Here is a 25,221-nt window from a genome sequence, read left to right as displayed (position 1 = left end):
ATTTTTCAAAAATTAATAGTCGTCGCCTCATATTTGGACACGCCTTCATAATGGTATTAGTCTGTGACCTCTTACCCTCCGAACAATTCATGTAGTGCATTTGAATAGTAGAAATTTTCTTCGGGACTTCGTGATGAGCATTTTTCACTGAATTTTATTCCAAACAAACGTATCTACATAGTCGCTAGGAAGGAACAATTGTTCAGTCTGCAGGCACAATAGCGCAGACAATTCAAAATTTGCCACAGGGTTCGGTGTTTGTAGCAAAAGAGGACCTTCATTATTCTACACTGGAAATCTGTTGTCCTTCTCCCAGCTGGAACAAGCACAAAATGTCAGTGTAAGTAAGCGATGAAGTGCACATCGAGGTTGTTGTTAAAGAGGGACATCTCGATGATGCCTGTATTGAAACGCCCACCGTCTGACGTCAGGCCTAACAGAAAACTTCAGCGAAATTTCAAGCGTTTAACCGTTAAATATGTATTCTTGGCGTTTTGAAACAAAACACAACAGATGATGTATTTATAGAGATATAGTCAATTACTGATTTAGATAACAAATGAAAAGGTCAGTGTTTAGCTTATGTTGGCTCTATTGTGGTCATTTCTAGTAGCTTGCTTGTGTGGGGATATAAATACTCTGTATACAGAAATTTCAACACTATATATATATATCTTTGTTGTTGGATATATATATATATATATATATGCATCCCATATATGCGATTGTCGAGGCGTAAGTGGACAGCCTTTTTCCATTAGGCACCGATAATCGGACTATGCAAATAGCGTGGTGATTTCTGATACAACAATACCTATTAATTGCCAGAGTTGCCATACTGCTTTCGTAGTGAAACGTATACAAATAAATTACTCAGCGAGCCACCGCGTGTCGTATAGGTGCGTATTGCACTAAATCTCAACAAGGACTGAGACGCTATTGATACCGTCCGTTACCCCACGGGCGCTACTTTTCCTGTGCCATCTTCGAGACACACTGAACGATATCCGAAGTTGAGTACCCAACGTTTTTTCTGAACAAAGACAAGCTAGTATTATATGTCAGTGCCTAACTATCTGGAAATCGACAGCAAAGCCTTACTTGAAAGACGAACGTCTGTGCGATTTTAAAACTTCTCAAATCACGAAAATCCAGTTAGTTCTACTAGCTGTCACAACTCGCCAGTCAATCGAGGACGATTGATAGTGGGGATTTTGTCCATCTAAGGCTGAATAGGCAGATATCCGAATATATGGATTAAGTTTTATAATGTGACATTGGGTCGATCACGCCTTCGTACAAGCATCAGCTTGAAGAGCCAGGTAATGGCCATACATGCATTGGCCACGCAAAGTAACCGATATAACTCCTGCAAACGAAAAGCGTTCTTAAATTAAAAAAAAGCTTATCCTTTTTACACAATTATTTTATTACACAAATATGTTACACGCATATTGCCCTAAACTGGCTTAGGTCTAAGTCGTATGCGACTAGATTCCCCTAAGATAGCGTCTGTGAATGGAAAAATAAGAACCAGTTGATTGAGAATGTGCTATGCAGTGCCTACCTTGTACGAACCCTGGCCATCACGATAGTATCCTGAAAAAGCACGAGCAAACGTATATATGAGATAATTGTAGTAGCATTTAATGCTGACTACGAATTCACCTACGAAAAAATCGAGTAATGACGAGGCTCTGTCAGTTCCGCACTTTTATGGTGCGACTGTTCTGGGTTTTCTGATTTTCGCCGAGTACTCCTTAGGTAAATGCGTGTTGGTCAACACGTACCAATAATGAAAGGTCGCACGAGCATTAGCAGCCCGCAGATGCATGAAGCCGTTGACACGTTCAGCGTAAGCCTGCGAAGGCCAAAACTCTTCGTGATGAACATTGGCAACAGGAAAATCCGGGCTCCGTGCGATGCACCCATCCCAACAGCTGTTAGTATCAAAGCCACGTACGAGCGCGAATGCATCAGGCATTGGAACATGGCACCTGTGAGATGAATAACGTGATAAAGAAAAATAATCATAAGTTTAGAATAGACAACGTAATGATAAATAGATAAGGTTAATTTCGTAAAACGCGCGTAAAGTTTTAAAAAATACGCTTCGTACAGAGCCTGAACACCTTAAGTTCGCAATCAAACAAAACACTCGGTTGTACGAGCCTTTGTGACCTCTCTTCATCCACCAGGTGTACCAATTTCATTTGTGCTGCATACACCGACATTGCCAATGTGTCGAGAGAGATATTAATCTATCGTTAAAAACCGCTGAAATTAGCTAATCATCTCCGTATTAGTATCTCTAATATCGCTTCTTTACAATATAAATAAACAATGCACATATACGGACGTAAACACACTACGACCGGTGTCCGAAGTTAATCGCCTACGGCAAGGCTCAGCGGCAGTATCGAACGTAAATTCTAAGCATTTAAGCCAATGAAAATTTCACCTATGCTATATAACGCCTATTTTAGATACACATCCCGTAAGCAAACTTACTTTGCAGACTGCAGGCAAACAGCACTATAAGTTCCATTGGAAGAACATCTGCATCGGCAATATAGCCGGTTACGAGACGGGCCATCAGATCTCCGAGGCAAAAAGCGGAAACAAAGTACACTGACTCCTCTGTCGGGAATGCCTATAGAAAATCAATAAATAGCCATAAAGATAGAATCCGCTTTGCTTTCACCTTACTAATTAAGTTTTAACAATAGTTATTTTCCGTGCGTACAGATAAATTACTTTGTAGTTGCTGAAATCATTCGGTTTCTTTCCATAGTAAACAACCATTAGCGTAATACAAATGCGATATTTGGTCCGAAATACGAAGGACTACGCACGAAGGTCTCGCAAGCCTGGTGCAGATGATGCAAACCTTGTCATAAGCGAAATCGAGGATCGTAAGCAGGAACACCCCCAAGCACAGCTGCACCAAAAACTGCGAGAACGTCAGATGCCAAAAGGTGATGGTCAAGAACGGTCGAACTCGTTTCCATAGTTTGTACCTTCGCGAAGTGTTAGGGAAAGTTCGAGTCATATTATGAGTCCGGACATCGATACTATAGACATTTAATTGAATTTGAGAGCTTGGGTCGAATTGAGACAGCTTCTCAAAAACAATTCTCCAGCTTTAGCTGTTCACGCTTCTGTGCTAGGGTTTTTGCATCCAGACGCTACTAATGTTTCGGTCTTGAAACACTGCTAAGGTTGAGGGTTAAAATATGTACGGCATATATAACTATCCATAAAAAAAAGAAAGACAATTACCGAAAGGTGTGAATGCGACAAGTGCTATGCATGACGTATCTGACCCGTGGATTAATCTCGGTCAGCTAAATTGAGACCAGCCTTATTGGTTGCCGTTTGTAATAAAGAAGCCTTTAGTAGTTCTTTTTCAAACGAAAGTCATATCTGTATTTTAGTTAACTTTATTTATTAGATGATTATACTATATTTAACAATTTCGAGTGTGGCCAAATATCTCCTATTTTTTTTTTTAATTCTATTACGTTTGTGCAGGGTTATACATACTCAGTGTCTGTGCTGCGATATGAAGCTGTTGCCTGTATTTGACTAACACGCATACCTTTTGCTGTCATGGTATTCGCAGGGTCCATTGGAGTGACATTCGTTCAATCTACGTGCCTTGGGAAGCTTTGGTGGTCTGTTAATCGTGGTCGAACTGCGCCGGAACTCCGAGTACAGAGTATAACCCGTCGGGATGTGGGGAAACGGCATAAACAGAACCTGCATAATGCAAATTGATAGACATTCATTAGAAAAAAATCTCAATTTTGACACCCTGCTTACTTTGCATAGTCATCTGATCAATCAACAGTAACCAACTGGCAGACTTGTTGCATCAAACCATATCGTATAATCTATATTTTCTGTTTGATTTTATCTTGTTTTTAAATCTCATCTTTGACCATTTTCTTTGTGTGAACAAGTACTCGGAATTACCTCTTCGGTAGCATCAAGGACTTACTCTATTAGAAGACATAGTCGAAGTGGGTCTCGCTAGACTTGTCAGGCAGAAGTTTCTCCAACAAACCTATGAGGCGGCGTGGTAGCCATACAAGCAGCGCATTTTGTCTTTTGTATCGAAATTCCTGGTGTTCATCATACTCAGAGAGCTATGAACTATGCATAATATTAGTGAGTTTATGGCGGTAAAAGTTATTATATCATCGCCTCCTCTTCCATGGTTTGCGTGTGTAAACCCTTTTACTTGTGTGCGAACGAGCAAACATTACAAAATAGACTGATTAATAACCTGCTGTTGATCGCTGGCGCCGTTGGGGGCATCCGATACTAAAGGAGGTTCTAGATGGCTTTGTTCAATCTGCTGTGTTGATCCGTACTGAGGAGGACTTTTACTTGCAGCGTGCATATCACCCTCGGAGGCGCTATTTTTGAATTTGGCGCCAGGTGCTGCCTGGAGATCCTGACGAATCGTGCTAAAATCAAGCTTTCCATCACTCTGAATGTACTTCGAGTCATTAATTTGATGGATAATGCTTGCTAACTGCACTTCTGTGTCCACCTATAAAAAGAACATACCAGCTAACATATAGGCCAAGCTAGTATTGGTATTACAGCGAACCTACAACCGCGCCTCGTTATGCTGGAGAAAGTGAAACGCATATCGGTAAACATAGCGTTCTTGAATACTTCTTTAGTGATCAGATGCGATTTTCCGCAGGATTAGTTTACTGCCACGGATCAAACGGTACCGTCTATATATACCTGTGACGTGGCCATTCCCCCTCCTTCGCTCACGTAGTAGCGGATGTCCCCCTGAGTTCCCTTGGTCTCATCCTCGTCCGAACTATCATCTTCCATTTGCGGCTGGAAATGGTTGATCCAACTTGCCAATCCTGAAATATCGGAAAGCCTATAGATTATCTGGCGTTATAGTTTAGGCGATGCGAGCTTCAGAACAATCACTGTAATATCCAAACAAAGTCACGTGAAAATAAACTCTGTATCGTATACAATTCGAATGGGACGAACGTTCGATTAGGCCAGTTTATAGAGTCAAACAGGTAAAAATTATTTTCAAACCTTTATTGGCAACGACGGCGTTTGTGAATATACTTTTTCGTCGTTCGGTGGGATCTCCTACCATCCATGATGGTGATCGAACAGCAAACGAAAACGCCAAGGCGTTCAATACGCATCCTCCCAAAAGGAGCATCGACCAATGCAAACCGTAATTTCGTAGCGAATACTGTGATCAGGGAAAAAGCAACGTGAGTTGTCTAACCTCTAATATAGTTTCCTACTATTCATGGCACCATAAGAACATTTCGTTAGTTACAGTGGTCCTTTACGAAAGCCTATCACCCGCGAATTCAAACACCATGTGCCCCTATGGGTAAAACGCGATTCTTGACCCATGGCGATGACATAATATATAATAACCGAATGTTTCCTTATAATGAAGTTAATTCAACTGTATTTTTTTCATATGCATGGTTTCTGCCAACACATCGCCAAATGATCTATTCGATGTATCTAATGAGTAATGAAACGTATGAGAATACGATTATAGTGAGTATCATATGTACTAAGTAAAGTTGTGCACCTCCAGTAAAGGAGGGAACACGATTCCATTGATTGCTGCAAGAGCTTCGACCACGCCAGCTGCAGTTCCCCGCTTTTCAACGAAATGCTGATTGATGCACACCTGAGTCATCAGCACAGCCCCACATGTCGCAGCACCTGTCAGTCAATAAGTTTAGGTAAGGCTCCTCCTCGATTGGCTTATCCGTGCAATACTTTCACACAACATATAATCGAAGCTAAACACGGATAAGTTGTAATTATCTTGGTTATATATCTAAATGTATGTTAAACAATGTGACAGGCAAATTTGTCACCGTCCTTTGATAGACATTGCACTTGGGTGTCGTGCACTGTGATAAAACATCAGTGAGACACTTGTGGGACAAATTGATTTAATGGGGGTGACTACACTTACCGTGAATGATTCCGAAGAGTACCGATAACCAGATTATATCCGGCGCAAAGTAGCAGAGAGCAACAGATAGCGCTGATACGAACGACGACGCGATTATAATTATTCGGATCGGGAGACGCCTCGAGAGTAGACCGAATACTGGACCTGTTCATGAGGGGTAAGACAAGGCTGAAGTCGAAATGCTCCTCGTAAACGATACCTTGAAGCGTGTACGCAACTGCAGACAGGTAGGTGTTTATACTGGCATTTTGCGGGAGCGGAGACTTCAGCCTCTTATCTCGTACTGCGCTTACGGGTTTCGTATGCAGATAAGGATATTTCTAACAGCACAAGCCTCTTTAAACGGATTACATTTTGACCTACAGTGTAGAATTGCTTTAATGTTTTTCTGAGTCCTATAATACAAAGGTCCAGACTTTGACGCCTTAGATAGTTTGGCTCGTAGACAAGGTTCCGCTGTTTATTCCGTATCCAATGAAGTAACTCGTGGAACGAATTAGGTCACTCTGGCTTTTCTATTGAGAGCTAACCATTGCAAGAAAACGTGACGATGTCAAAAAAGAGTACTACGACATGACATACATAAGTACAGATTCTCTTTGTTTCGTATTTTGTACGTGGCCATATGCATAAAGGGATAGATTATTTACCGCAATAACCTTGGTGCCTTTGGTAAATTTCCATGCTCAGGGAAAGCACGTTTCTTTTCCGTAACGCAATCACCTTGTCGATGTGAAACTTTTCGGCGAAACGTCCCTTTATCGCGTAGAATATAATTAAATATTGCTATGAGTGTATTCTACCATATCGTACGGCTTTAGAAATATTTTATATGGCATGCTTAGTTTACAGCTAGAAGACAACGCTTTGACGAGGTCCTCTATGAGGTCACCGTTCTCGTGTCTCACTTAATCACCAAGCTTAATTCACAAATTTCATTTGCTCTCAGCCTGCGCACCATTCCTAGCTATATGCGTACATGTTCTACGCTTGAGATGTCAGTAATGTCGTTATATTCATTACGCAACCATACGGCCGTCGACAGAATTGAAAGCGGAGGCAGGTGTCAAGATTAATGTTGTTCTATGACTCAGCGATCTTCAAAAAGCCAGCCGTGACAATGAAACGTTTATGGTTCCAAACCATTTAAGCCTGAGTACGTGCTGTCATCTGATCGACCACCGGATCCAGTAGCAATCAATCGTCGATGGATCAATGCAGCGGCGAGCTGCCCAGTGAAGTAGGAACTTCGTGACCTCTCATAAGTATCGCAGCTATTCACATGAACTGGTTCTGAGATTGTCGCCAACGGTTTCTGAACATCGTTGGTTTAAGTCAGTCAACAACTTGGAATGCTACAGTTCATAATATTAATATGCACCCCGTTACGCACAAAAGTCGGCACAAATAAATAATAACATTAGCTGTATAGGTTTGATTTGTCAGGCCTGAAGCAGGCATCAAAAAGAGCGATCTATTCAACGTCTGAAGTCATTGAAATTGATCAAAGTAAGCAAATATCAAATCACTTTGTCGCGACCACTTCACTTTATCTCATTCTGAATAGTGTAATATTATGTCCATCGTTGTTTTTATCTTCATGTTTGAAGCACGGTTCGAAGAGCAAGGCATATCGAAATTTGTGTCGAGTTAAAACTCGAATTTGCAAAAAAAAAAAAAAAAAACAATCTAATCTGTTACAGATCACGATAGGTTATGATCGTTACGTATCTAATCTGTTTGATGTCGCGACCAAATAAGTGAGCACCTAACATGAAGAGCTATTTTCAAGCGCTAGGGCGAAGAGCTCTTTTCAATGCTCTTTTATGTAGTAGGCAAAGTGTTAAGCGTGACCCTACAGACCAGCTCACTGGGTACCATCGAGAAAGCGTACACGTCGCGTTTACGTTCACGATCCGCCATAACACGCGTTCCCAACAGACGCACTACGCTGGATAACTTTTGACTGTTTATTAGTAATCCTCTTCAAGTGACAGACTCGCGCTCTATGCGCGTTCGAAGCAGCCCGCTTAATCGTAATGGAATTCAACGGCGGACAGTAGATCGTCGAGGCAAAGATGTTGCGTATGGCGCCATAGTTGACAACACGAAACTAACATAGATAATGCTAAATGTTGCCGACTACAAGACTACCGCTGTGGTTTCTCGAACAAGACGTGTCTATCGCGCCATAGGCGCCTGAGAATGGATTTTACTTAGACGTTGTCGTTTGTTTCTAGTGCTATTGGGAGCGTGTTACGTTCAGAGGTTTCAAATTCTTAACTTTTAGAAAAACTGTAGTATCCGAACAATACAGTTCTTTTAATACGATACGTGAACTGCGACGGTAGGAGCGTAACGTTGATAGCAACTAAAGAGACTATGGGTGCAGCCGTTCACGCAGCGCGTGTGTCTAAGGAGACGCACTATTGTGGCAAGCTATAGTAAAGAATTAAACTGTATTTATTTAATCATATGAGTTGTGTGCCGACGGCTGAGCTCGGCCCTCAGAGGTTCTCAGACATAAGGTCAATCGCTTAAGCCGTCAGGCCGTAACGGTGAGAAATGTAAGCAAATATCCGTGGCATTAGTCACGATCTTGTGCAACGAACGATAGGAAGCGAAAAGCGCAGATTCGCTTTTCAGCCATGCTCGTTAGCTCTTTCGAACCTTAAGCGACCATAGTCAACTATTACCTATTAAACGACCATGTCGGCACTTATTCCTCATTCAAATATTAGAACAGGTGCGGTTGTCTTCCTTCTTAAATGCATCAAAGATTGTTTTGTCACGGAAGCAGAGCTAATATCTGATCGGTAGCACCAAGAGACCGGTCCCATTAAGGTTATTGGCCGTCTCGTATCCTATCTGGGACGTCCGCTACATCGGATAGCAGTTCTACTAGTTTCTTGGCAAAAAAAAACAGTAAGTAGCCATTGGAACAAGTTGGATAAATATGTTGACTACGTTCATTTTGGAATATTAAAATCGATCATTTGAATGAACTCGTGTCGCATAGTAGAACGGATAGAACCTCATCTGTAATCGTCCAGCGTCAAGTGGTAACAAGGTAAACATATCAAAGGGCAACTGAAGGCCAGTCAGGCTTTTTGTCCTTGAGCGAGCTTTCGCAGATTTATTATGCGCATAATGTATATTCTTCTATAATCACACGAATAGCAATATTTATTTTGAAACGTAACATACAATTACGGTAAATAGACTAATGCTACGTTTTGATCCGGCTCGAAGAAAGCCTGCACTTTAAAGAACTGAAAGATACACGAAGATATAGAGAAATCGTATCAAGCTGGAGTAGAGCGTATGAGCATAGCAACATTGCTGCAATCGAAACATAATACCACGGATCTATGTAGAAAAGACTTTTTTGAAAAGGCCCTAACGTGCTTCTCTATGCGTGAATGTACTCTAGCTTCGTTAGGCAGGTTTTCGCTTTCCGTCGCAATACTGTTCCAATATAAATTTTAATGCTAGTTCAGGTTGTCTACAGTTAGTTGGACGTCACTCTGAAAGAAAACATCGCCTTTATGTCTTCCTGCGTTTGTCTTTTCGCGTACCCGTGTTCGAATGTATCAAATACCACACTTTGTCACCATAGGGAAAAAGTAGCCTTACGTTCTATGATTTTTTCGACTTCTATATCATAAATTCCCGCGATTTATACGGCAAAACAGGATAAGCTGACCAGCATGCTGGCGGCTGCGCTCAGAAGAAAATTTTCGTTAGTTTCTGATTACCTAGACTTGTAGACAAGACATTTATTCTGAACTCTAAAGGCACCACTTTTTCCCGAAATACGCATTAACTGTACTCGAAACTTTCTGGTCGCACAACAATGCCTTTTCGTTCCTGCTCGGTGTGCCTCCGCCTTTTCAATTGGCCCAAGCGGTTCCTAGGACCCAAGCAGGCACAAACCCCGATAGAATTAATTTAGCCTGCTCCAGTTGTGCTAATACGTAGTATTCAACCTCACTGATGCCTCTATATGCCACCACGAACTTCATCTAATGCTAATTTGACGGCTTCTAATGACCCAGATGGGCAGGCCAATAGGATGTTTAAGTGGGCCAATTGGCTATGCCACGTTAATATTTCTAATTACTTGTCGCATGTCAATATTGACCGGATTTTCATTTATCAGTCGGCTTCCACTTATTGTAACAGCTGACACTTATCTCGTGAGCACGGTGTGCAGTACTATTAAATCAGTAAGGTAATGTCTCGTTGCGCCCGTCGCCTGCTTCGGTAGCCCTACATCTAGCTCCTCGCTACAGAAGCTGTTTACGAACAAGGACCATGCACTTCGAGGTCGGAAACTCATTTTCGAAGAAGAAGAGATCCGTAGCGTACCCAAATCACAACGTGAAAGCACGCAGCGGTTATGTCCTGGTCGAACTGGAACCCATTCGTTGAATATTGACACCCAAATCAATTCTGGCGTATGATTTAAAGGCAGAGAGCGTCACCCTAACTTGGTGATAAAGGGCATTCTACGAGACACGTCCATGGCGAACTTGCGCTACGCAAGCTTTATCTACGAACACAGTATACGATCATCAGGATAACTGAGTTGAAAATTATGTAATGCGCTATTGCTACTGCAGATGCGGCCGTATTTCCGCTTTCTTGCAAAAGTTGCACTCTGAGATATGCTCAGTCCCAACATCGATCGCTCTCTGAGTAATCAGCCGTCGATTTTCATAGAATACTGTAATACACTCGAGTCTGAATTGATTTCTGCAAACAAAATTCAGGCTATTCCACTCAATCGTAGAGTTGGAATAAATGGAAATGTTCTCTTTCGCAGCCTAAGGCAGCCTGGATCCCCATCAAGTCTGGACGGTGGCCGAGTCAACCAAAACGACGTGTTTAGGTTATACTACGCTTGCGCTGTATAACAGTGATAAATACGTCTGACTATTTCAAGTTTGACGTTCATCCATTTGGGGCTACAGGAATGACATCTAATTTGAAGTTACTTTACATTACGCACAGAAGCATTATCATTATATACATCTAACAGGAACGTTAAATTTTTATGACCGACGGTACAACTGACAAGCACACCTAGTTAGCTTAGAGAGTTCAGGACAAAAGAAATAGCTCCATGCTCCCCGCCGTGAAGCTTTCGCAAGTTCGGTTTCGGAAAAAATTATACGTTAATAATAAAAATATCGATACGTACGTTGCTCTATGTTACTGTCGAGTAAACACTTATATTGAGTTGGGCTATTCGCAAGTAAAAATGTGCTCCAATTTAGTCTTGACACATTCTCAACCCAGTCGTAGCACGATCCATAGCGGACTCGATAGATGTCTTAAAAAAGAATCTTACTACTAAAGACTGTGCAGACGATCGTACGAACAGAGCAAGGGACGTTCTGTGCCGTACGGTAACAATTTTCAACTCAGTATAGGTATTTCCTCGTATCGTAATGGATCGTAGCGACGTCATTGTAATGCTTTATTATTTAAATCTATGCACAGCAGTATTATCGTAGGTGTTTGCTAATTTTTTTGTTTGTTGCTAAATTGTTTGTTTGTTTTATGTCATTCACTAAACTTGTCATGGTCACTATGTGACGTAACACCGATCACGGAAACTAGTTTTCGTTATCCCCCCGTTAAAGCTCTTCGTGTAATACGCCGCTAGCTGATCGCTACGACGTACGGTGGGCGACATCGGATTTATAGCGGTGCCAAACATGAGCCACGCATCGGCATATACGTCTGATAACACTGCCGACTATAGTTCATGCTCTTCGAGAATGATCCATCTATACTCAACCGAATCGCTGCTTCGAGATTAAAGCGGTTTTGAGGTAGTGTGACAGGCAATTCCCACGTTTTATTGCCACTCTTCGACTATCAGTTACGTGCTAAATATGAGCGATAATGTCGTATCGTTGCCCATTTGATCAAGATTAAGCGCCATTATAAAAGACAACGACTACATAAAAACGGGAAGGGGGACCAACCGAAGGAACAGAGCGAGTAAATTCAATATGAAAAAGAAGTCGTCCGCCATAGCGTGTTGCAACTGCACCGTCTGTCCGGTTTGCAAAAACATAGGTTGGAGAAGTTTATTTGCAGGCTATCAAAAGAGGGTACTATTATATCAGTGATGCTTTCGTCATCCGCTTAGCTTCGTTCCGCACAAAAGCGTACGATTTCGACATTTAAACATCGGAGAAGTTAGTCTTCTTCACAATGGCAAAACTTTAATATTGACCTTTCTCATAATTTAACAGCATTCTGTGCTCATTAGCGGCCTGCGTTACTGTAACCCAGATTACGTATGTCATATAGTAGCCAGAAACCGAATAAAGGTGTTTAAACCTTAGAGTTGATAAATGTCAAAGTCAGTGTCGCTATTTTTGTAGCCTAGCAGCTATTATGTCCAGTTTTGATTGGAAGTGACCATTTCGTCCTGCTCGCTGGCCGAAAGCCTCCCGAAGCGTCCACTCGAACGGGACAGGGGGCTGTGTTAACAATTGTTTATTTGTCGCCGTTTTTATTGTCACTGAGATTTAGAAGTGCAAGACCATATTGTCTGCACTTTGCTTCCAGTAGTTTTCCCTAGCTTGTAACGATTCGGCAGTGATTAAGCATCTGGTTCAGCGTCATCATCAACACGAATGTGGAACATTATGTTGAATCGCTTTTAAAAACGACAACAACGACAGTAACCTTGTTTGATAAACTATCAGCCATCTAGGGCACTTCATTCATCTATTTCGAATGCGGTAAGGTAAAATGTGCTATTCTGGAATGGCTGAACGCGCTGTTAAAAGGCGGATAGATCCCTGTTGCCATGATTATGTTGCTTCTAGGAGAAACCATATATCACGGCAGTCCAAAAGAGCCAAACAAACATGTCACAGCGTGATTTAATCCGGTACGTTATCAGATGCGTGATGTTGGTTCATGTTTCTATTCCAAACATCGGTTCCATCGAGTTTCGCCAACGTGACACGATACAATTCAACGGATGCTTTGCTTTCTAGGTAAGTTCCTTTGAATTTTAGACGAAGTGGCCAAAAATTTAAAAAAAAGGGGCGGGCTTAAAATATCGGTGAAGAAAACGAAGAGAAATACTATCTGCGGATGGACAAGTGGTTTTTCATTACCTCTAATTCAACTGTAGACTATGTACATGGCATTTTTGCTTCTTCACTAAAGTTCTGTATATATCGAAAGTCGTACGCTGAGCATGTTCATAGTGTGAACTCTTACTGAGCTGGTGAGGTCATGACGTGAAGCTATTAAGCGTGATTTGAGATCGAATTGGAATTAAAGTTCGCGGCTGAACTACTGACTACGGTGGCCTTTAAATGTATTTTTTCCACAGGACCCTCAAAAAGCATAGTCTTGCATCCCTCATTTACCTTCAAGATAGCAGTAACAGTATGGATTCGCACGAACTAAATTCTGAACGGAAGCCTGTATCGTGCGCCGATAAGGCTATGACTGCACACCTGCCTCCATAAACTATAAAACGAACAAATATTTTAATGTTGTGACTAACAGGAAACAATTTCATAGAAATCACATATTGCAGTAAGCCTTCACATTTTAGCTCTTCTCGAGACGACAAAGAACCCATTGAGTTACGCCCGTCTGTACATGTGAGGCAATTTGGAAGGAACGATAAGATCGTTGAAGTGAAATGCCTCATCGAGGTTTTGAGGCCTCGTCCTCGCGATACCAAACAAGAGAATCTATCATGCCTGGTGAAAACGACCATACGCCCTGCGGCGGGGCCGCGTTATAGTTCATTAACTTATATGGTCAGCCAAAGCGATGAAAGAGTATCCGAGATACAGTATATAGCACTCATGCAAGACAAGCTGCGTACTAGGATTTTAGCAGTTACGTGCGCACAAGTTAACCAACGATAGGTTCAGATGAGCTCACCTGCCAGATGAATGAGAGTAGTATGCAAAGCGAAGGGCCATGCTGCCATTTCCCTCGAACACTTCAACTCGATGATCCATGCCACAAACAGAACCCCAACAACCTACGATATGAAAAAAAGGTTATTAGTTAAATGTATTCACTTTTGGATCAAAGGGCTGCTTCAAGACGTTGCTTCCGGTCTTCGTGATATAAATAACCAGAAAGTAATGCCATAAGAGAATCGAGCTGAAATTTTCTGCATAAAACGGAAAAATCGTTGACGCTCGACGGATACGTTCTACGATAAAATAACATCTATAAAATCTACTTTTTACCGATAAGTGTACAGTTTGGTTCATTCAAAATGCGGAGAGACAGGCGCTCCTCCATAACTTAACTCTCAGTCCCCAATCAAGCATTACGCCTACAGGGCAATTCTGTCTGAAAATGTCAGTCGTGTGGGTGGCGCTAAACGTTCACAGGTTCTGACAGAGTTAGCGGTTTCGGATTAACATCACAAGTTTCCAGGCATCGAGTATTAATGTTTAAATCTTAGCTAAAACTACTGATTTTTGCTATGCTCTGATAATAATCAAAACGTGTACAGAAAAAAGTCCAGCTTGTTTTCAATTATTGCTAAATAAAAAAAGAAACACGCAACACTGGTCAAGCATATGTTATTATGATACGAAATACATCGTTGTTGATCAGACAGCTTAGCTGTTTACTTTGTGGTCACGCATATGTGAGTGATTTAATAATCTCTGGCCTCTAGCATTCAGAAACTTGACCGTTTAAGACAGCATTTTGTCCAAATTTACAGGTAAAACTGAGCGCTTTTTAAGCTACTTGTTTAACATGCTGAATAAAACATCGCGTATCAATACTAGTCTATGGGAAGAGATAGCAGCGAACACCTTCTGTTAAGTTCATCCGATTCTAACTTGAAAAATGTAATGCAGTCCAGTTTTGGATACGTAATTTGGCGCAAGTAAGGTCTTATTCCACTGACGTTAAAAAAAAAATTGATATTGCGACTCTAGATTCGAGAACATCCACGGTTATCGATAAGATCTAGCTCTGCAACAAAAGGTCGTGTAAATACGTCGCAGCAATCGCGGACCTTAATAAATCGGTAGACGTTTAGAAATACTGAATCGTCCCAGAAGTACTATTCAATGACAGATGCTCATAGTATCCTTCACGAATTCCATGAACATCACACGTCAGATCGCTTAGTGAGTAACTGGACTTGTTTGAAAAAGCCATACCTGTCATGCAGCAGGATTCACTCTCTATCTATTAAATTGGTACTGGTACTAATCAACAATGACAGCCTATTTACTAGTCCCGCACTGGGATCTTTGTCTGTTCCACGAAGAAAGGAGGCCTCTGCTCTACCAGCTAACCACGACCTGCAACAACCTTACCCGGTGCAAGCTCTGCTGTTCTGTTTACTGGCTAGCGCTGCATAAGCAAAAAAAAAAAGAATTAATAAAGATTTCAGGTTGACAGGCCAAGCCATTTGTTGTGGGATATGTATATCAAGCCTTAGGTAGGAATGATAAGTTACAGCCCTTTTTCCAACAGCTTACTCCGTTGACATGATCATACAATAGGAATAAAGACGAACGATCTGAGCCGCCTACGAGTAATGCTAGGATGACTCAGTTTCAGTTTCTTGCAAGGTTAGCTGGCTATATGACTTGATGTTTACGCAAGAAAAAAGATATAGCGAGTTTCGGGCATGAATAGGACAGGATAAACCAATGGACAATGTTAATTTATTTTGTTTTTCTTGACCCAACCTGATTAGAATTTATTACTTATTCTCTGCATACAAGCTGGGTTCGAGGCCCAACGCAACACTGGTAGTATTCTCACAGGTGCGCCGTCAAGCTGGAACGATTACCTAGTTTCATAGGTGGCCTATTATACATCAGATGTACCAAACTGTGTCACCCTGGAATAGAATCTATGAGTTCCGCAAACGGAAGCAGATTACAATGTGCAAATTGACAATGGGGTTTTGCTAATTTAACACTGGAAGTAAATTTACAAATCACACATGACAACGAGGCTGTTATGGTCTAATTGCGCAGGATTTAATCAGAGACTAAACAGAATATGGTTTCTTTTCGTACTAAAACACCTTCATGACATACTCGAGTGTCGAGCCTCTTAAGTACGATATCGAACTTCCGTTGCTTCCAGTTCGATACATACAGACAACTCCAATCAAGGGAGAATTGTAAAAAGCTCGGCAATACAATTAATGGACACTTGTTGGACACCCGTCAACGACAAGATGCGCAAACATTATTAGATAATATTGACAGCTGTTCGCTTGCTTGCCATGTTTTTTTTTCTTTTTCTAATTAAGAGCAATGCAAAAAACTCTTGACGTTGTTCTACTAATACATACTACATAATATAAACGCTAGGCCGGTAAAGCTCGGAACGGAACTTCGGTGGACGTGGCAGATTCGAATGAGATACTGCTCCTTGCGTGGTCTATATATTGGAAGCGTCTATAACACTGTACGAATAATAAACTTGGCTCATATGTTGCAGTAATACGCTCATCGACTGCTTGATATTTTACATAAACATGAAAATGGCTTAGGTATGCAACGGTTTATTTAATTTCTACCCGAACTCAATGAAGCTATCGTCGGTTTGGAACGGGATAACTAACAAATGTTATAACGAAAATAGATTCGACACTGTCTTCTAGACTATGGTCCGTGTCCGATGGCAGCCAGGTTCACATATACGGACCGTTGTCACGTTCTAAACATCGTTTATATTGTACGACTTATATGCGTTTTGTATTTAATTTCGATAACTGCAGAGTGTCTGCTACCACAAATTGTGTGAAATTAAAGCATTTTTATTGACGAGTCAGTAAAACGAAGTCTTATAACTAACGTGGCCGGCACTATATACAGATAGAGAAGTTGTAGTTCCTGTGTCATTATTGTATTTAGTCTAGCTAGCAGCGTACGGCTCACCTTGCCATGACGCGATTATGGAAAATGTGACAATACCTTTGATGAGCCGTGCATGAACAGGTTTACTCCGCCACAAGCAAGTGCAATTAGCCAGGAGTACTTCGAATCCGGACCCCTTCTTCGCAGAGCCAGCTTCGGTTTACGTTCCGGACAGCACGACTGGCGCCGTTCCTGAAGATGTGGCACGTTTAGTTGAACTGACGGCATCGCACCCTTAATTTAGGCTGCAGTTTAAGGCAAGCTCAATTTTTTGCCAATGCACTGTTAGCTGGCAGCAGTTCTAACTGCGTCAGGGTACCTGAAAACAGGCTTCTCTTTTGACTAAGAGCAATAGCAATTTTAGCGTAAACTGTTAACGAATTTGGTCAGGTATATAGTCCGAGACGCCTTTTCCTAGTTACAAGTGCCTGAACTGTTGTAGGTTTGTATTGCGTTGTCTATTCGTTTTTGTCAGCATCGCATAGACTCTTTTGGGGCTTCGATATGATTACATAGTTTTCATTAGCTCTATCTGTCCTTCGGTTGATACAGGAGAACAGCACATAACCCTGCAGCCACTTGCGTCGTCCACGATTTTTTTCAACTATAAGTCACGTCGAGCAAGTCCGTCGAGAATCACGAGACAACGTATTATAGCGTATAACAAAGTAGCACCGTCTATTGCCAAGGAGGCCGGCGGAGTTGATATCCTCCAATCCGGTCAATATTCACCACATAACACACGGCGCATAACCCAGCGTAGCGCTTCGAATCACGCCGTCACCTCTTTGTTCCGATCTGGTTGACGATAGTCACCTTCTGTGCGCTGACCTATGACAAACAGTGCCTCCGACGACCGTAGAGCACCAATCGGCGAGTCAAGGGATGTTCAGGTGATGGTAGCAGATACAGCCAGATCACCTGACAATACAGTTACCAGCTAACGTTAGAACACTTGTTATTAACAACCGCGATAATCGAAACGGCAGCAACAGCAGCGGTAGCGGCCTCCTCAGAGGGCGCACCGAACTAAACACCGCGCGCTGGCCGTCTACGCCCTGGAAATAACGTCTGCCGGTACCTAGTCAACTATGCCTCCAAAATCTAGCGGCGGTACAAGTAGTACTAGTGGGAAGTGTATATTGCTATTGCCTTTGCTATATGTCGACGGGTCTGAGGATTTTGCTGTGCGCGTCGTCAGATGTTGAGCGTTTGATTCCGACATTAGGGCGGCGGTGAAACTAGTTAGCAAAACAGGGAACAGGCCATTGGCGGTAAAGGTTACATATGTGCAAATTTACGCACCGGTTTAGGCAATGCAGGGAGCCGAGGCCATCCCTGCCGCGTACATCCTGTTCGTTCTTTCTCGGAGAACGCCTGCTTGGGCATTTCACATACCAACTGTTGTTTTATACACGTACGACACGAGGCTACTCGTCGGCGGATGTTGGCGCCATTAGTAAATGACGTATTGACGTATCTCTTATTAACCAAGAGTCTAGAAGCACATCACGTCCGGTTGGGATTTTGTCCTGTAATGTCGTGCGCTGGCGTTGCTGTGCCTAAGAGTACCCTGGTGTGCTACCGCAGATGTTATGCCTGCGCGGCCTCAGCGCGCTCCAGCCAACATCGGCCAAGAACAAGCGGTATAGAAAGGTAAGAGCATACGTTTCCGCTCTAATTCGTTATTTGTTGCCGCTGGGTCTTCCTCCTCCACAATCGCTCAATGCTGTCCTCTCTCACGTTTACATCGACTTCGCCCGCCAATATCTTGCGCTAGTTGTCGGCGCCGGTGTGGAACAACCAGACGCGTCACGTTAACAATACCGTTTCTAGAGCAGTACTAAATCGTTCGGAAGGTTAAAGAAACCCGCTGAATCGTTGACGCTAACAGGCAAAGACAAATTCGTACTCAGATCGTACGCTGTTTGTTGCTGTCCAGGTAAGCTATAGCAATATGGGTAGAAACAAGAGATGGCGTACTATATACTACTTAACCTTAAGTTCGTTATTGAACCAAACAGGCCAAATAAAGGCTTGGCTTAATGATTTTCTAGAACGCATAGGGTACGCCTGCTCATCTGCTGCGATATGAGACATTGCAGGCCTCACGCTTTTATTGTAATTAATCAGACTTCGGAAAAACTCTTCAGACAGCGTCCCCAGACCTTATGCAGGAGGTTTTTTTCTGTAGGATTTCTGTATCAAGGCCCTTTGTACATTATGTTCAATTTTTAGTATTGACTGTTGTTTGAAATTATGAGTCGATTGTATTAGCTCAATTATATCAGTACGATCGTTACACAGATTATTCTTTTGGAGTGAGGCTATCGAAGGCATCGTAAATGAAAACAATCATATTAGCCGAAACAACAATGTTTGGACGCAATAGCACGCAAATGTGACGTCAGTAGGAGAACATACAATTTTTCCCATCGGAAAAAAAGGCTTTGCGATCATAAATTATAATTCATCCTATTTTCCAAACACGTCCATGATGGTTCACTCAACAAATTCAACGTATACGATGATGTACGGCACTACGTGATCGGAATGGCTTGGAACAAAACTGCAGATCTTGCAGAATAGATTTACCGTAGCGTGGGTGGCGGAACACCAATGGTTTAAGGTAGTTTGTCTACAGTTTTGCGGCATAGCTAAGTTCCGCTCCATGTTCCTTCAAAACAAAGACTAACAAAGTGTCTTTGAACGTACGAAATTCATACGAAGGGGACCATGATTTTATTATTGGTGGATAAAACTAAAAAAGCACTCCCTTTTATTTTATTCTATACATGTAAGCGGCCTTATACATTAAGTATTCAGACAATTAGAAATTCTAGCTGAATAGGGTACAAGCGGTTATAGAAGCCGTAATCCCAACGTTTCATTCCTGGCGTATCTTTCATATTTGTTTTGCCAGTTAAATAGAATAAGAGCACGCGCGTATGAATAGTCTTTGCGAGCGAATCTTCTACCGCACGAAGCAGTCTTTATGCACAAAAGTTATAGACAAGTAACCATTAAATCTAAGCGCAGAATGACATGGCAAGGCCGTAAGTTTAGATAATTTCGAAAAACCACACAATCTGCTTCTTGCTGCTTCTCCAAATCAAGGCTCCTATCAAACCCATGTTGACTATTCCTATTGCCATAGCTGTTCACGACCACCTTCAATCGAACCCGTCTGGGACAACAGACAGTCTGAAATCCACGAGAGACAACATTTATTCTACCATCTATTGCAAGCTTGGGTAAAAAAATCAATCATTTCTTCGACCCCACTAACCCAAATTGGAAAGAAACCCACAAAGCCTAAATTCAAGTATGATTGACGATATATCGCTTCATACCTAATCAATTCAAGGACTCTTGCCGTATACCTCAGCTATATTGCTATACCAACGCTGGGTCGTGGTGCCGATAATGGCAATCGGTTAGTGAACAGCAGTATTTCCTTAAAAGCAGTACGGTCGTTTAGTTGAAGAAGCCACTACAAGAATCTGTGTGAGAGAAACTGAAAATCGCATCAAAAGCCATACGGCAGATGCAGTAAATAACTAACTCAGCAAACACACACCGAGGACCATCGTATTACAAAAATGAACATTTATTAAATTGAAAACTATAAGGCACGCTACAAGCGCGCGCATGACATCTGGCTTTTGAATTCCCCTCTCCAGAATAAATCCGTCCTTGTTATCACTGCCGGCTGCTATTAAGCAGCTATTGCACTACATATCCACAAGCTACATCAAACTCGGCATGTTTTGCTTTGCCCTACTGCGAAACAAATGCGTCTGTTGCAACGCAGTTGTTGCTGCAGTGATCAGGAACTCGAATATGTTAAAGGACTGAATTATTTTCCAGAGAAGGAGCTACTTTCCTTCGTTTTGTCATGACTTTCCTTCTGAATATAAATACGTTAACCAAAAAGTTTACCGCTAAAAATTCGATAAAGGTATTCACAATACACAAGATAATTTAAAAGAAGTTTCATGAACGAAACTTACAAAACCACATCCATTGCTTCTTCTTTTTGAAAAACTGCAAACTGTTCCTATGTCTAAAGTTAATAGGTAGCGTACTGTTAGCTCATAGGATTTAGAAGAGTTTGTTGATGGGTCACGACAGACCTAGGTACGCCCACTCATTCTGGGGCTATTCATGCCGCCAAGAGGTTTGAAGCTACCGCGAAATCTACCACCAAATAAAGGATAGTCAAATAAGCGACCACACACTGGACAGTAGTAACCTGTAAGAAACCAAAGAAAGAAGTACACCATAACATTTAGAGTGAAGTTTCTCCGCAAAGGTCTTCGTTATCGAAATTCGGTGTAGGCAAGCCGCATGTGGACATAAGAATCTTGTATTTTTCATTTATTGTTACTGTTCTGAACAAATGAACAATTGTTGCTTTTATTAGAACAGGAGAGGATTTCTTCATGATAGTCCGTTGTCTGCCGTTAAATACTTTTAAATTTGGCCAGTCTAGCTGCAGGTAGGTAAGTGTATCTTCCCAATCTAGCTGCGACTAAGCATACCGACAGCGACACTTTCGTTCGACACTAGATCGTGTCTGGAATAGGCGCTGAATCGCTTTCAATTGACTCGCTCACCGCATCGAAAGACCCATGCAACTGCCTACTATGCTTCTCATGAACTCGCATGAGACAATTACGTTTATTCAGACCAGTAATTTCGTTACCCGAGAGTAGCATGACAGTATGGAAACGGCAATCATGTTACGGCGACGTCAAGCGGCTCTACATCGAAAACACCCCGGCTTAGACATCAATCTTTTGGTGACGTTTGAATAGAAAACGTACCGTACTGTCCGTGAATGGGCATACGAAGTTGGGGCCTGCCGTAGGCAAATCCTGGCTGTTGCCGACGAAAATGCTGATTACTTGGCGATGTTTGGTGTTGAAGTGGGGGCCTGTGCGACCCTGACAGATTGGATGCTCCCGGATCGCCGAACGTGATGGGTTGACCGTTGGCTGATCGAACGTTCTTTGCGTCGAAGCGACCACAAGGCAGCGTCCATAAGTCGAATGTTACTGACTGGTTCCTGTTAAGCCATGGAGGTTCGCCAACCGACATCACAATAGAATTTCGGTGTACAAACACTTCGCGCTGGGTATCCGTTCGAACCAGGAAACCGTAATGCATCTGCCCATTATACCTGATCAAGTGAACAAGACGCACCCACGAAGTGTGATATAACATAGGCCAGATCTTAGGTGGATAATTTGAAGCAAGCTTACCTTATTCGCAAGTTTTGGTTGTACAGGCTTAGTAAGCGAGGCGTTTGTTAAGGCATAGTAAGAGCACTAAAAAATCAATCCACGTATGCATCTGACAAATTAAAGCAAGGTACAATTGGTAGTTTTATTGTGCCAGCGCCCATTTTGCAAAAAGTACGGGTTTCAGTTCATGTACAGTTTGTTTTATAGGTTGAAAGCTATTCACGTAAAGTGTTATTTTTTCTTACAGAGTCACACCTGAAGGCCGAATAGAACTCACCATTTTACTGTCGCGTGGAGATCCTTCGCTATCAACTCAACCTTGTGTGTACCTTCCGATTGATGTTCAGAGCCCTGCTTGGCGCTTGGACTAAAGCCATTGGAGCTTTCTGATTTAGCCCTGGCGTTTGCTGCATTGTTCGTTACCCGGTTACTCTTTTCCGGTGAGTCTTGAGCGGTTTTGTCGTCAACGTGATGGACCTTGTTGTCGCTACTGATTTTGCTCTGAAGCTCGTGAGTAGAGCTCTGTGGTTCGTCTGCATTTATCTGTTGAACCGAATCGTTGGCGGCATCGGGCACGGATACAGCCTCAACTGACATTGTGCCGCGTTAACACAGCAACTTAGGACCTCACACTATCGTTAAACACAACCAAATTCCTGCAGCTCACGCTGCTTCGCAGGTAACGTTTGCAGCCACGAGTCGAACGAAAGGAAAGAGGATTATCAGACTTTGTCGTTTTTCCAATAATGTCGTCTGCTAATTAGAACGGCAGATCGCCAAGTGGTCTTTTAGATGTCGGGAGATCTTTGGTGGTTTGAAGTAGAAAGAGACCGTCTTTGGAGAAATTTCTCGTAATCACTATTTAGCTTCCTTACTGGAAAAAGCACTGAAAAGTAAGCATAAAGTGATCATCCGATCTAATTGAAAACAGATCTCATTCTTCGAACACACACGAGGTGATTAGAGATCACAAAAGAACAGCAGGTTTGTTTGGAGTTGAGATATAGTGCACTACTCAGTTAACTGTTTTGTATGAAGAGAACCTTCTCGAATAGTAAGATAATCTCCATTACCTAGTCCCGAACACACATTTTTTTTTATTAAAATACATAAATAAGCATAGAAAACGAGCATAGAATGTCGACTTGATCAGAAATGTCAGTCGGACCACCAACCGAAGTTATGTGATGACTTAAACTTAAGTGAAAAACATCAACAATCAATCACGTACTCTATAGCGTTGCGTACAGTGACACCGTCCGACATAATTAAAGCAATAAATAGCCGAACAACGGTATCTAATGATTTCTGAGATTTGTCATTTTTTGAATAGCTTTTTTCCGCTATTTGTCATTATAACTACACTACAATCTTAGCCACAAATAAATTTGCGCAGCTCAGTTTACATCTGAATTCGTCTAAATATTATAACCTTTATATAGAGCTTGCAATTGAACGTACGTCGGTTTGAGGTGTAACGCTTTTTGTTTTAAATAAATAAGTAGAACTACTTCGCGCAGAACCATATACATATATATTACTGAATCACGTTATATTTGTGTGAATAAAGGAAGCTATACTATATAACATCTACTAACTTAAACCTGCATGAGCAAGCGTTGATGCCCACAAAGAGGACTAGGTAAATCTCTTACTTAAATGTATAAATTGTCATATCCTCATTGGATTGAATATATAGTTGCACTTACGGGGAATGTTGAATGGATTAATAACAGCATCTGCAGCGGGTGGTTACTGCACTGGATATTTAGCCTTAGCTAGCACAGGTGGCTGATGGGATGATCAATTACCGACCATGGTGCTTCTTAGAAATAACAATAAATACCACCACATTGACTCGATCGCTGCCTCAATTTCGAACGGGCCCTACCGACCTGGGCAAATCGGTCGAGCACAAAACAACACTAGGCCAAGTTACGTCATCTTGTGAACATTGGCCGATAACAACAAACACTTAGCCCAACAGCACCAGATGTCGCTATATTTATTGACGTATAATGGCGTCTTATAAAACACAGCGAATTTCACTTTGCTGAAAGCTTTTTTTAGCTCGTGGGTAGATTTGAACATACATTGCTGTTGTTGATAAACTGTAACAATTCTTGTTTTTCAATTCTTCAACAAACAACATTTGAAACAAATATACATAGTCCCTTAGCTCAAAAAACGCTATCCTGTAACGGGCTTCTCGAATACGACAACATACTCAACAATGATCTGTACCTGTCTTTGTTGTACCCACCACAGTTTGTTGTTTCAACGTTATTGGCAGCCCCAGCCTTTTGCGTGGCTTGAACTAATTATATTCATAATATAGAGTTATGGGAACTGCATAACATTTTGTCCTGACGTGTAACATAGTAGTATGTATGTACATAGTATCTTGACATGTACGGATGCTGGAGCGCCAAGTAACTTATTAGCTTCAATAACGAAGGACACGGTCTCATTGTGGTTATTACAAATAAATTGATTTCTCGTAAGTGTCGTAGTCTGAGCTTTCATAATTGTCTAATAGCCGTCTTGAGAATTAGAGTTCCTTACAGTCATGATCACTGGACAGAGGGGATTTCAAGCATCTTCGCAAGTTCGCAGCTGCTAGAACTTATTCAGTTATGCCGCAGACCAGCATTTTAACCTGAAGACATCTTACTTTGTATGCTGTTTCTGTTTACGTTCTTTTGTTGACCTTTAACAGTATCAAATGATGAACAACCAGTTGTGCAGTTGCTACCCAGTGTCAAAGCCCGGAAAATATGAAATGAAAACTGCACAGCTAGGATGAAAAATATAGTTTGAAAGTAAATAACTCCGATCTAGGATGAAAAGCAAACATCTGGTTATACATATAAGACAAATATTATTGAAACCAAATATGGCTGCTAGTTAAGGTAAATCGGTAGAGAATTGGAACATTGTTTTGGGATTAAGACAAACGGAAGCAGGAGCTGGGCTAAGAGACCAATCATATAGTTACACCTTGACCATATTATGCTTATGACAAGTTAATCACATAGTGAAGCTATATGAGTAGTGT

General features: G+C 41.8%; 2 protein-coding genes and 1 long non-coding RNA gene across 10 annotated transcripts in view; 1 reads left to right on the top strand and 2 right to left on the bottom strand.

Annotated features, from left to right (window-relative positions):
* The window catches only part of LOC111252790 (monocarboxylate transporter 9-like), a 30,283-nt gene extending 11,711 nt beyond the window's left edge, over nucleotides 1–18,572 (bottom strand). Inside the window, exons 1-16 of one of the 7 annotated variants that reach the window (XR_002674351.2) lie at nucleotides 18,220–18,571; nucleotides 16,972–17,835; nucleotides 13,940–14,042; nucleotides 6,002–6,145; nucleotides 5,606–5,742; nucleotides 5,083–5,248; nucleotides 4,765–4,895; nucleotides 4,292–4,561; nucleotides 4,004–4,069; nucleotides 3,602–3,762; nucleotides 2,891–3,020; nucleotides 2,512–2,653; nucleotides 1,791–1,997; nucleotides 1,568–1,599; nucleotides 1,102–1,369; nucleotides 128–316 (exon numbers count right to left, since the gene is read on the bottom strand). Coding sequence is in view for 6 of the 7 variants with exons in the window: in XM_022811236.2 (XP_022666971.1) it covers nucleotides 174–316; nucleotides 1,579–1,599; nucleotides 1,791–1,997; nucleotides 2,512–2,653; nucleotides 2,891–3,020; nucleotides 3,602–3,762; nucleotides 4,004–4,069; nucleotides 4,292–4,561; nucleotides 4,765–4,895; nucleotides 5,083–5,248; nucleotides 5,606–5,742; nucleotides 6,002–6,145; nucleotides 13,940–14,042; nucleotides 16,972–17,142 (1,992 nt within the window). In the remaining variant the exon portion in view is untranslated. Of the gene's footprint in view, nucleotides 1–127; nucleotides 1,370–1,567; nucleotides 1,600–1,790; nucleotides 1,998–2,511; nucleotides 2,654–2,890; nucleotides 3,021–3,601; nucleotides 3,763–4,003; nucleotides 4,070–4,291; nucleotides 4,562–4,764; nucleotides 4,896–5,082; nucleotides 5,249–5,605; nucleotides 5,743–6,001; nucleotides 6,146–6,651; nucleotides 8,100–13,939; nucleotides 14,043–16,971; nucleotides 17,836–18,219 lie in introns of those variants that run through there. The other 6 variants (XM_022811236.2, XM_022811237.2, XM_086993033.1 and 3 more) reach the window with 6 other exon arrangements.
* Nucleotides 18,573–18,704: 132 nt separating this feature from the next.
* LOC147754940 (uncharacterized) lies at nucleotides 18,705–23,472 on the top strand. Its single transcript, XR_015330322.1, has 2 exons — nucleotides 18,705–18,856; nucleotides 22,411–23,472. It is a non-coding gene; the product is annotated as an uncharacterized LOC147754940 (long non-coding RNA).
* Nucleotides 20,349–22,760, bottom strand: LOC111252752 (uncharacterized). 2 transcript variants are annotated; one of them, XR_002674334.2, is made up of 4 exons: nucleotides 22,441–22,760; nucleotides 21,744–22,099; nucleotides 20,928–21,169; nucleotides 20,349–20,431 (listed from the first exon to the last, which is right to left on the bottom strand). XR_002674334.2 is itself a non-coding variant. In XM_022811126.2 (3 exons), exons 1-3 carry the CDS (start codon nucleotides 22,758–22,760, stop codon nucleotides 21,051–21,053), a joined length of 795 nt encoding a protein of 264 aa, XP_022666861.1. In that variant the 3' UTR covers nucleotides 20,499–21,050. The 2 variants fall into 2 exon arrangements, 1 of the variants encoding a protein (XP_022666861.1); XM_022811126.2 differs by lacking the exon at nucleotides 20,349–20,431 and having other exon boundaries at nucleotides 20,499–21,169.
* Nucleotides 23,473–25,221: the final 1,749 nt, after the last annotated feature.

The sequence above is a fragment of the Varroa destructor genome, unplaced genomic scaffold (genome assembly GCF_002443255.2).
Source record: "Varroa destructor unplaced genomic scaffold, Vdes_3.0 BEIS01000006.1, whole genome shotgun sequence".
In the NCBI taxonomy this organism is placed as follows: domain Eukaryota; kingdom Metazoa; phylum Arthropoda; class Arachnida; order Mesostigmata; family Varroidae; genus Varroa; species Varroa destructor.
The sequence above is the reverse complement of the archived record's forward strand: the minus strand, read 5'-3'. Positions and strand labels throughout refer to the sequence as shown.